General features: G+C 41.4%; 1 protein-coding gene across 2 annotated transcripts; it reads right to left on the bottom strand.

Annotated features, from left to right (window-relative positions):
* Positions 1–144: 144 nt before the first annotated feature.
* On the bottom strand, positions 145–7,666 carry LOC112146186 (nitric oxide synthase interacting protein). 2 transcript variants are annotated; one of them, XM_036213041.1, is made up of 9 exons: positions 7,339–7,666; positions 5,981–6,086; positions 5,493–5,574; positions 4,182–4,317; positions 3,947–4,077; positions 3,283–3,399; positions 2,749–2,819; positions 2,616–2,676; positions 145–1,055 (listed from the first exon to the last, which is right to left on the bottom strand). In XM_036213041.1, the coding sequence occupies exons 1-9, from the start codon at positions 7,406–7,408 to the stop codon at positions 984–986; spliced, it is 846 nt and encodes a 281-aa protein (XP_036068934.1). In that variant the 5' UTR covers positions 7,409–7,666; the 3' UTR covers positions 145–983. The 2 variants fall into 2 exon arrangements, with proteins under 2 accessions (XP_036068934.1, XP_024127634.1); XM_024271866.2 differs by having other exon boundaries at positions 2,568–2,676; positions 7,339–7,664.
* Between the last annotated feature and the right edge of the window lie 4,000 nt (positions 7,667–11,666).

Genomic DNA, 11,666 nt, shown 5'->3' with positions numbered 1-11,666 from the left:
TGTTGTCAAAGACCCAAATGGCTCTAAGTGTTGAAGGTTGAGGACACCTGACCTGAAACAAAGACCCTCCTCCTGTTCCTGAATGTGAAAGGAAGCAGGAAGTAAAAAGTGTTGCAGTTCATCAAATCACCACTGGAGGCAGACTGTAAAACAGAGCCATTCTTTATTGACCCCTCCACATTAAAGGGACTAAAAATAAACATGTGTACAGTCTGGTTTCAATCATCTCGTTGATGCATGCTGACTTATTTCCCATTCTTTTTTAAAGTCATCAAAATGCATGTGGGCGTGGTTACAAACCGCAGGGGGTTGGATCCAAAACATCTGTAAGCTTTCTCTTTTCTGTCCAAATGACCTTTCAGTGATGTAGAAGTGGGCGGTGCAAAAGAACAACAGAGTGAGGAAGACCAAAGACGGTGCTGGTCCAGTTTTTGCCTCAGAACCTGCAGAGGACCTTCAGACAGAAGACAGGGAGTCCCGACGAACACACAGCACAGTTACTGCAGCTGAGGGGAGATCCATCATCTGGAGCTGGGCTCAGCTGTCAGAACTTTACCATGGTTTTAATAAATAATCCAGAATAGTTGGTCCTCTTTTCCATTAGACGAAACCCCAGAAGTGAAACAGGATCCTCTTCTTGACAGGACTGAACGTGAATGAGCTGCAGATGAAAACCTTAACTTTCAACAAACCTCATTTTCCTGTTGTTGAATTTGTAAACATAAAGTAGAGAGAGAGAAAAACCCAAATAGTTACATTAAAAAGACATTAATCTTACAAATGTTGAACAAAACGGCTCTAACATGTAATCTGATTCTCATGTAATTCCTCGGACACAGACGGTCCGTCTAAAGACGACAGTCCAGTCGGAGAAGCTCAAAGGAGTAAACGTCTAGAAAAGAACACAGAGACTGCAGATGGATCTGGGTTTCAGGGTGCGAAGGAGTCCGCTCCTTCACACCTGCACAGGCGGCACATTCGGGTCAGGCCTGCATGACCGGACGGGCCTCTTTGGCGCGGAGGTCCACCCCGGAGCCCGCAAAGCCGGTTCCTCCCTGAAAGAGAAGAGCAGAACTTTACCAACTCAAAGTGACAGCGAGTGTGGACCGGGTGGGGACATCAAAGTGTCCAACGCTCAGTGACCGTTACTGCTGTGGGTCTGGAGCGCATACAACCTAAATGTGGGAGGAGTCAGACTTTACTCCTGTTAAACTCTGTTTCTAATGGAGAAATGTGACATTTTAGACTTATTACAAATGTCAAAATAATTTATCAGATACTATTTTTTTTAAAACATCCCCCCTCCCCAGAACCAATAAAGGAGAGTGTGTTACAGGCCCCTCCCCCATCTGCAATCTTCTCTAAATCCAACAGGAAGTGATTCAACAACGTCTCTGCTTCAACCAGCTTTAAGATGGCTTGTCTGCTGGTTAACTAGAGCTAACAAGGCTAGCCAGAGCTAACCAAAACTAACCAGAACTGATTAAAAGTAACCAGAGAATAACATAGCTAACAAGAACTAACAAGAGGCTAACCAGAATTAACTAAACACAAACCAGAAACACAAACCAGAACTGACAAAAACTAACCAGAGCTTCACTGAGCTAACCTAATCAAAACTAACTAAAGATTACCAGAACTAACCAATGGCTAATCAAAGGCTAAGCAGAACTAGCTAACGACTAACCAGAGTTTAACTGAGCTAATCTAACTATCAAAGTTAACTAGAACTAACCAAAGCTAACCCAAACCAAGCAGAACCAACCAATGGCTGATCAAAGGCTAACCAGAGCGTCACAGAGCTAACCTAACCAAAACTAATCAGAGGTAACCAGAACTAACCAATGGCTAATCAAAGACTAACAAGACCTAACCAAAGGTTAACCAGAACTAACCAACGGCTAACCAAAATTAACCAAAGAATAACCAAAACTAACCACAGAATAACCAGAACAAACCAAAGACTAACCAGAACAAACCAAAGACTAACCAGAACTAACCAAAGACTAACCAGAACTAACCAACGGCTAACCAGAGCTTCTTGCGCTCCTGTCAGGCTGCAGGAACTTTGTCTGAGAAAATCCAGACTCAGTCAAGCAAGAAGCAGTTTATTGAAGCAAACGTTCAAACTAAAGGAAACCTGACATGTGAGCTTCACAGTCACACTTCCACAAACATGGACCGCTCAGCTGATGGCACCACCCATTGACTGTATATGAGAACTGGACCATGTGAGTGCGACGTAACACACAGAAAATGAATACGAGTTCCAACCAAATGAAGCCTGTTCAGTCGCCATTTTTATACAACATGGACGCCGCCATGTTGGAGCCAGACAATGTCAGCAAACAGTGATTGGTCGAAGTTGGTCTCCTCATTTCTGTCATCCATTCTCACAGATCAGGAGTGAGCTTGAATCTGTCTGGACCTCGAATGTGAGACCACATACTTTTATAGCGGCATCTGATTGGTCAGTTTATAACTTGTACAACTGCTGACTCAGTCCAGTTCTTGCATACAGTCAATAGAGGTCACGTGCAGTTCAAACATGCGGCGTGTGAACAGACCCTCTGCAGCGGGATGATGTCTCTGTCGCTGAGCTTGTCTCCACTCACAGGGTCAACCATGTCCTTCTTGATCAGCTTCTCCACACACTCCTGGGTCACCACGGCCCCCCTGAAACAGCAGAGCGTCACTCATCATCCCGACAGACATCAGAGAGGCGGACGTGACGTGACGGGGGCTCACGAGGGCCGCAGGACGGCACAGGGGACGCTGTTTCCCAGGGCGTCTCTGGTCACAGCGCACACGTACCGGTCCTGAGGAGAGAGCGCACGAGTGCTGCATGAAGCAGACTGGACTGCTGACTCCGCCCCCATCTTTTAGTTCATCAGTTTAAACAGAAAAAGGAACTCAAACCTGCAGCGTTTGTGACAGATCATCAGATCCATCCACTCGTCGTTCTTTATAGATAAAAATAAAAATGTTTCTAGTCTGCAGCCTCAACGTCACTTCTACCAGTTCATGGTTGTTTTGGGGTGATTGATGCTTTTAGAGTTTAATAAGCTGCTTTACAAGCAGACAAGTCTCCCGTCGTCGTGGTTACTACTCAGAGATTATCTCAGGTGAAACCAGATGAGAAAACAAGATTTTGAAATTCAGATTAGGACAAAACTCTCAGAGAAAAGTCCAAAGATAGAGCAGAGCTACAGAAACAGCCGGGGGGAGGGGGAGGTCACACTGCCCCCCAGCCTGACCTGGCTCTGGTTCTGATCAGCTGACCTGGCGGTTGAGCAGAGCCACTCTGTCCAGGCTGGGGTCCAGCGGGGTGAAGCGCACCGGGATCAGCTCGTTCATCTTAATGGGTCGTCCAGACATGGGGCAGAGCACAGCCTTACTCTACAGGGCGGGGCAAAAGAGAAGGAGGAGCCAATTACCAGATGGAGCATTTACAGATTTCCCAGAATGCAACGGCAGCCAGGTCAGCATGAACCCCAGCTTTTAAGGTGAGCCAACTTCAACAGACAGGTGGGTCATGACCTGAAGAGCAAAAGTAAAAGGTCAGCTTGACAACTTCAGCAGTCAGTGGAATGAGGGTGATGCCCCCTGTAGGCGGCAGAGTGAAACAGCTGTCAGAAAACACAGATCATCATCACAAAGGTCCAGAAGAGAGTTCCGTTCTACATGAAACTGTTTAAACCACAGGTGTGGAACTCCAGCCCTGGAGGCCCATGTCCTACATGTTTTCCAATCAAGCCGCCATAGAAGCTTCTTATTGGCTAAACACACCTGATCCAGGTGATCAGCAGCAGATAAGGCAGGATTTCTGGAAAACCAGTAGGACGTCGGCCCTCAAGGGCTTGAGTTTGACACCCCTGGTTTAAACTTTCAAAGATCTGCTTGGCTAAAACCAACAGACGGTCTGGGCAAAGACGCCCCCCCTCACCGGTTTCTTAAGCTGGGTGGGTTTGGCCTCCGGGGTCAGGGAGGGAATCCAGAAGCTGGGCAGCTTCTGGCTGGACGAGGCCGCTGAAGCCGCCGTGGACGGTCCCTCAGCATCGCCGTCTTTGCTCTGGCCTGAAGACAAACAGCCACAACTCAGCTTTTCTAACAACAGTTTAACAGGAAGAGATTCCAACGCCGCCTGGACGACGGCGCTCCGGCAGGAACACGGAACGCACCAGAAGTGAATGGGTTGATGGGCTTGGACACAATGCTGCTCTCACTGGATTTGAACTTCTCAACCTTCTGGATTTCCTCAGATTTGGACTCCAGCTGGTTGCTGCTCTTCTGGGCCTGTTTCTGCTTCTCATAGGCCTGAGAAAAGAGAGTTCAGAGAGTCAAACCAGCTGTTCTTCAGTGAACGAAGAATGAAAACACAAGGATAAACATTAGCTGTGTTTACATGGGCAAAATGTCCTCGATCGGATCAAAGATCAGAATAGAATATGACTGTGTACATGGACCTGAAAAACTTTATCCAATTGTAACAAATCCCCCCCCACCGCTCAGACATGAAACCATGCACCCTGCTGCTCTGCTCAGAGAAACGGTTTGCACTCAGAGAGCAGCCGATCGGTTTTGTTCGTGCTCCAAAGACTTCTGTGCAATGAAACACAGCTTAATATTATGAGGAAAACTCCACAATTGGAGTGAAGTCTATACAGCAGAAGCGTCAAACTCAATCACACAAGCGGCCAAAATCCAAAGCACACCTTAGGTCACGGGCCGAACAGGATAAACATTTATGGAACACTCTGAAACTACATTTTATAAACTTTAAAACTGTAACTTTTTAACAGAATTATGAACTAGATATATATCATTACCTGTGATAATGCTAGTGTGAATGCTGTAAGCTGAATTTGGCCGCTGAAGATAATAGTGCTGACAGCTGAAAACGCTGAAGTTATAAGACAGCTAAAATCTTAGCTAAATGCCAAATTAGCCTCAAAAAAACGAAAGAAAAAAACTTCAGTTAGCGAAAACAGCTAGCATGTAGCTGAAAAAAATAGCTAAACTTCAAAATATCCTAAAAACTGAAAAAAGCCTTAGTTAGCATAAAACAGCTAGCGTGTAGCTGATATATGAGCTAAACTCCAAAGCAGCCTAAAAAATCTTAGTAAATGCCAAAATAGTCCAAAAAGCTGCAGAATGACTATTTTTAAAACTGTAACTTTTTAACATAATTATGAATAATAAAAAAGCAGGAATATTATTCCAGAATAAATCAACTTAAACCTTAAATAACTTTAAATATTTTACTCTGCATAAAAATATATTTTGTCAAAATGATACAAGTTAGAAATGAGGGCAAGATAACATCGGGTCAATAATAACAATAAAATCTGGAGGGCCGGATAGAATTACCTGGAGGGCCGGATCCGGCCCCCGGGCCTTGACTTTGACACATGTGCCATACAGATTATAAGGAGATTCTGTCATCAGACAGACGTGGACAGTCAACACTCTCACTCATAGGCAGGACTAACCTTCATCTTTTTGGCCACTTCTGTCTTCTTGTGCAGAATGTATTCAAGAATGGCCTGTTTTTCATACAAGAATCCATCAGGACTGAAAACAGCAACACAAGCAGATCACGAGGATTATTTTAGCACATGAAGGGCTGAGAACATGAGATCCATAAAGAAAGACGGATAAAAACGGAGGAATAAATGAGCATTAAAATGAATTTTAATATTGTGATGATTTGAGTTTTTCATCCAGACCACATTTAAGTGTTTTCCCTTTATCTATGTATTTATATCCATATATGGCCACTTGGATAAATGGTGAAAGGTTTCAAGGAAAAAAAAAATAAAACCAGATGCTTTCACTCAGCTTCAAGACAATGTCACCTGCATAAATGCAAACCTTCACCCACATATTCTGCATATGATTCTCCTCCTTTACCCATTGGATGTGCAGGAGTTCACTCGTGCCTGTAAGCGTGAGGTGAGAGGAGTGAAGATGAACTTACGTCACCACAGGATCCTTGCAGGGCTGCAGAGACAGGCAGCAGCAGTCGAAGTCCTTGATAGCGTCTTTGCCCAGACGGATGCTCTGGGTTCCATAACCAGACGCAGCTGAGAAGGTTCAGAGGTAACATGGAGTGTTAGTGGACAGAGAAAGCCAATAGAAATTGTGTTTTTGGTGCTTTTGACATGTTCTTGTGGTATTTTTTATGAGATTGGAGGACATATATAAAGGAAATTAAGATTTAAATATTTCTGAGAATGTCTTTATTCAAATCCTGACTCAGTAGAAGATTGTATTTGTGAAGTAGAAAATACGGTGGATGTGTCACAAGCCTCATTCTGATCATCCACTCACAGACAAATAGATCCATAAACGTCTTTGTTTTCCTCGTCTGAGCTGGAATCTGAATCAGAACTATACGACTGGATAGTTCTGATATTGCTTGGTATTGTTTGTTGCACTGCTAATGGGGATGTGAGAGGCTGGAAGCTAGCTGGAGAACCTGCATACTGATAAGTGATGGGAAGTGGAGGTGGGTTTACTCTGCACTAGGGCTGCCATGACAACTCGACTATTCAACGACTAATCGGCTATTAAAATAGTCGACGACTAATTTAATAGTTGATTAGTCGTTATTTTATATTATTGGAGTCAGAGTGTAGTAAAGCTGAAAGTTATAATGACATTATGTTAGATTTTTGGACTAATTTGGCATTTATTAAGATTTTTTAGGCTAATTTGTATTTTAGCTAATATTTCAGATGCATGCTATCAGTGATTTCAGCTATTAATTTCAGCATCTTCATCTATCAGCACTATCATCTTCAGCAGCCAACTTCAGCTTCCAGCATTCACACTAGCATTATCACAGGTGATGCTATATATCTAGTTTTTAGTTAGTTTAAAGTTGACGATAGTTAAGATTGTGTTTTACATTCAGTTTATGAACGACTCGATTAGTTGACTAATTGGAAAAAAAATAGTCGACTCTAGAATGAATCTTTTGTGGCAGCACTAATCCGCACCAAGTTTTTTTTCTCCCTTTGGTTAAAAATGTTGTAAGTTTGAGTTATTTTACTTCACAGTTACTTTTTAAAATCAAAAACTTTTACATTTTTCTTTTCCCATAAAGCTCAATTGGTCAAAGAGCCTCTGGTCTATTTTCATTCTGCCCGTTGTACCCCTTTTGTCCTCTTGATGGCGCAGATTGAAGCAAACGAAGCATGTTGGAGCATTAGAATCGAAGCTTCAGTGCTTCGCGGGGCTTCGTGTCTCCACCAGCATGCACGAGGAGTGACTGCATTTGAGTTCCTGCTCAGTCCATCGCTCGGTCACCAACAGACCCCACCTGCTGCTCACCTGTGTCCTTCCTCTTCTCGTGGTAGGTGTACACAGCCCCGGCGGTGCAGTTCTTTCCGTGACGAGTCATTCCGTTTCTACCAACTTCACTGATGCTAACTGTAGCTGCTAACGAGCCTGCGAGCACGCGCCTCGAATCAAAGGATCGACCGGAAAGCCGAGGATCTATACCGGTGTTCGGATCGATTCGGGCTGGAGTCACAGTCAAACGCAAACCCCTGCGGACATTCAAACCTCTTAAGGTTTTATTTACGTTTCAGTCCTTCGACCCCTGACGCTGTTTCTTCCGCTGTGCTTTGCGGTGTTACTAGCGAACAGATGAGGTGTCGCCACCTCCTGGTGTGGGGTGGAACTGAACAGAGTGACGCCAGAAAAGTTCGTTATTCTTCTGAAGTTCATTTTCGGTTCACCCACATTTCAGGATTACTTTGTTATTTCTGTAGGTTTTGAATGGTCTGTCTTCTACAAAAGAACTTAATATGAAGATTAATATGAGGCTCTGAGTCAACAAAAGTGTTATTTAGAGCACGTGGACCGTAGATGCTGCTCCTGTTCCTCCATCTGAAAGTGATGATGAAACACTCTGGAGGTTTTGGCTTCAGCCGATATGTTATGGATCATCTTCCTAAAGACTTTCTTTAAAATGGTACACACTTATTTTGAAAGTGATTACAATACAATTCTTAGTTGATAATACATATGTTGATCAAAATGACAAAATATCACATTCACAAATGTTAATTAGTAACCAGAGACCTGCTTTTGTACACCTTCAGAATTATATTGTTTTCTATATTAACCACATAAGTGACTTAACAAACAAAAGGCAATAAAAATGAGCATTATATCAAGTCAGGAGTGTTTTTGGCAGCATCTCCTGCAATGTGTTTATTTTGTTCATTGGTGTACACTGACTATAGTTTTCTCTACGATAATAAACAATAAATAAATAAAATAATGGAATATTTCTAAAAATAATGAAAAGCAGGTATCCCACCAGTATGACTTCATCCTAGAAAAACTTAGAATGGACCTTAAATACAGACCAAACACTCCAGAACCTCAGTGTTCAAATATCCTACTTCTGAAGCAGAGGAGATGCTGGACCTCAGTAACCATGGTAACCATGCCCCGTCCATTCATTCAGAGACCTGCAGCTGGATCTAATTAAAACAAGCTCATGGAGGGGATGAATGCATCGTTTTTCAGCTTTACTTTGTGAAATGTTTTTGATTTCAGGATTCAACTTTGTGTCTGAAGGAGGAACAAAAACCTCCACTTTCTATGTACGACATTTTCTGAGGGAGCAGAAACATCAACAGCAGGACAAACATTTATCCAAAGTGAAAAGGCTCCTATTTATGTTCAATTAATATATATATATATATATATATATATATTTTTAAATTTGCGTTTATTAAATAGGTTATGTTTGAGGTAAAACTACTGCTGATCTTATCTCTGTGTGCATCCATTATGGTCCCCATCTTCACCTCAACATGTGGCGGTTCTGATGACTGACAGCAGATGGCGCTGTTGCACAAATGAACATGTCAAGTAAAAGGTGCTATAGGGAACCTCATTAAGTCAGCCTCTGTCCTTCACATTCAAATGCTTTACATTTAATATGAATAGAATAATACAAGAAAGAATGAAAATAATAAAACAGATACAAGTCATTTCTGTGGCTGTTGAGGGTTTTCACCTTTCACACAGGTGTTTGTCATTTTTCCTGATTTGTCATGCTGCTTTTTGATTCTTTCACATTCAAACTTCATGTAAAAAGAGCTTTTATCTGAATAGAAAAGGAGGAGATAAAGACACGTTTGGAAACAGTTTTTGGAGCCTGTAGCTCCAAAAATGAAACCCAGAACAAGTGGGCCAAGTTTCACGGTTGATCGTCACACAGCCTGTCGTCAGTACTTCTGTAGGAACTCTGAACCCAGTTTGACAAGGTTTGGATGCTTTAAAAATGATGGTGGTTGTAGAGCAAATATGGATTGTGAAAAAAAAAAGAAAAAACATTTTCATCCATTTTCCAAACTATTTGGAATTGTCCCATGGTGTAACTGGCCTGTGAAAACAGAATAATATGAATAAATAATATGAACATTTCCATGCCCTGAGTGTAACATTATTTCACAGCTGAATCATCTGTTCCTGGACTGAAGTCCTTTATCTGGTGTGTGAAACCCAGAGGAGGTCACAGGTCTGGAGCTCCTCCTGCAGTCTTCCCATCAACCCCTGGGAGGTTTTCCATCTCAATCCAGAGGATTTAGTCTTCAGCATCTTCCAGAAAGGCAGCTGTCATACTCTGTCACATCACATGAGGGGCCATTTATTTGATGCTGTAGTCTCTTTGATTAGGAGATCAGATACCGGGTTTAATGTAGGATATGGTAGAACACATTAAACCCAACCAAAGGCTTTATCACTGAACCGTTGTGCTCAGCTGATAAAGAAAACCAACAAGAGGATGATCAAAAGAATGATAATAAACCAAACAACTCTGTTCATCTCTAAGCTGCTGATTTGTAGAAAATCCCCTTTCTTTCTTTAAGTTTTTTAGAAAATATTCAAATAAAAAAATCTTGACTGAAAATTATGATAAAACTTTAACGATTTTAATGCGGGGTGAGATGAAATCTCACCCAGAATGAGGAAACCAGAGAAGCTGCGTTTCCTTATAAGTCTTGTTTGTTTCTCTGTCTGAACTACAGCATTTCCTGCCGATGTGACTGTGGATTTCCTGTTTGCGGATCCCTACACTCATTTCAAATAAGGCTCAAACTAACAGATTTTAAACTGAAGACTTTCTGGCTTCACCGGTTCAGACCCGACGCAGGAGAAGGTGACTCAGTCCGTTTACAGCAGGAGTGTCAAACTCAATCACACAAGGGGCCAAAATCCAAAACACACCTTAGGCCGAACAGATAAACATTTATTGAACACCCTAAAACTGCATTTTAAAAACTTTAAAACTGTAACTTTTTTTACATTTTGCACCTTCAAAATGTCTATTTAGATTTATTGCCCTGCCTTGTCACTTTGTTACATCCGAGCTTTAAATGTTATATCGTACATATTCCAATTTCACAGCTTATTTTCTTTTATTTGTTGCTTATACTGTAACTTTATTTTTGGAGCATGTGCTGCTGACCACTTGGCCAGGTCGCCCTTGTAAAAGAAATCTCGATCTCAACGTTTTTTTCCCACCTGGTTAAATAAAACAAAACACAGTTATGAACTTGATCAGGGGTCGCAACCTTTAACACTAGAAGAGCCATTCAGGCTCGTTTTCTACTGATCCGAACCTAGAAGGAGCCGCAGAGTCTTACTTTAAGACATTTGGATTTGCATTCATGACCCTCTTTTTCTTCAATAATAAAAATGAATTGTGTCTATTTTTGGCACCAACAAAAGCACAAATATAAAAAGAACCTAGAATCTCTCAAAATGTGATTCTTTTTTATGTATGACAGAAGCTCAAGCTTATTTTTAATATAAAAAATGCTCTGTACCAAACAGGATCATCTCAGTGCAGCTAGTAACCAATGTTGAGCAGCATAAGATAATATGAGCTTTTAACTCATGAAAGATCAAACTTTTTTCCAAGTTTTGCATATAAACTCTGTTCATTCTGGAGGTAGAGTTGATCAAACAAGACGTCTTCAGGTCAACAGGATGTAAAAACCTACATAGTTTATCATCTATGTGAACCTCAGACATCAATTTTCTACATTTAACTCATCTAAATTAAATAAATGATAATTAAGTAATCCTTACTTTAAAAATTGCTAGTTTATTCTTCTTTTATTTATTTTTTATCATTTTCCCCTCTTTATCCTCAGCAGTCTTACTCTGCTGGGTTTTGTTATTTTAGTTTGGATCTTGGTAGTCTTAGTTTTCAGGCTTTGTTTATTTGTTTTCTTTAGGTAGTTTTGGTTAGACAGTCATTATCTGGAGCTGCTGACTCTGATGGTCGACATGTCTGGATCAGCAGTCTCCATGACTTATTTTATGTTTGGTCAAGGATCCTCCATGGAGAGATAAAAGAGACACATGTGGATCTGGAGCTGCAGGTTGAAGACCTCTTGGCTATATAAATATCATTACCTGTGATAATACTAGTGTGAATGCTGTAAGCTAAATTTGGCTGCTGAAGATGCTGAAATTGATAGTTAAAAACACTGAAGCTAATAGCTTAAATTGTTGAAGCTGATAACCAGCTAAAATATTAATTAAATGCAAAATTAGCCTAAAAAACTGCAAAAAAGCCTAAGTTTGCCGAAACAGCTAGCATGCAGTTGAAATACTAGCTAAACTCC

The sequence above is a fragment of the Oryzias melastigma genome, linkage group LG8, assembly GCF_002922805.2.
Source record: "Oryzias melastigma strain HK-1 linkage group LG8, ASM292280v2, whole genome shotgun sequence".
Taxonomy (NCBI): Eukaryota; Metazoa; Chordata; class Actinopteri; order Beloniformes; family Adrianichthyidae; genus Oryzias; species Oryzias melastigma.
Note: the sequence above shows the minus strand (reverse complement) of the source record. Positions and strands in the feature narration are given on the sequence as shown.

Coding starts and splice junctions, on each gene's coding strand:
- LOC112146186 (XM_024271866.2), bottom strand. CDS start 7,408: ATGACTCGTCACGGAAAGAACTGCACCGCCGGGGCTGTGTACACCTAC. Junction 6,087..7,338: donor CGAGAAGAGGAAGGACACAG/GTGAGCAGCAGG, acceptor GAACCTTCTCAG/CTGCGTCTGGTTATGGAACC. Junction 4,318..5,492: donor AAGTGGCCAAAAAGATGAAG/GTTAGTCCTGCC, acceptor CTCTTTTCTCAG/GCCTATGAGAAGCAGAAACA.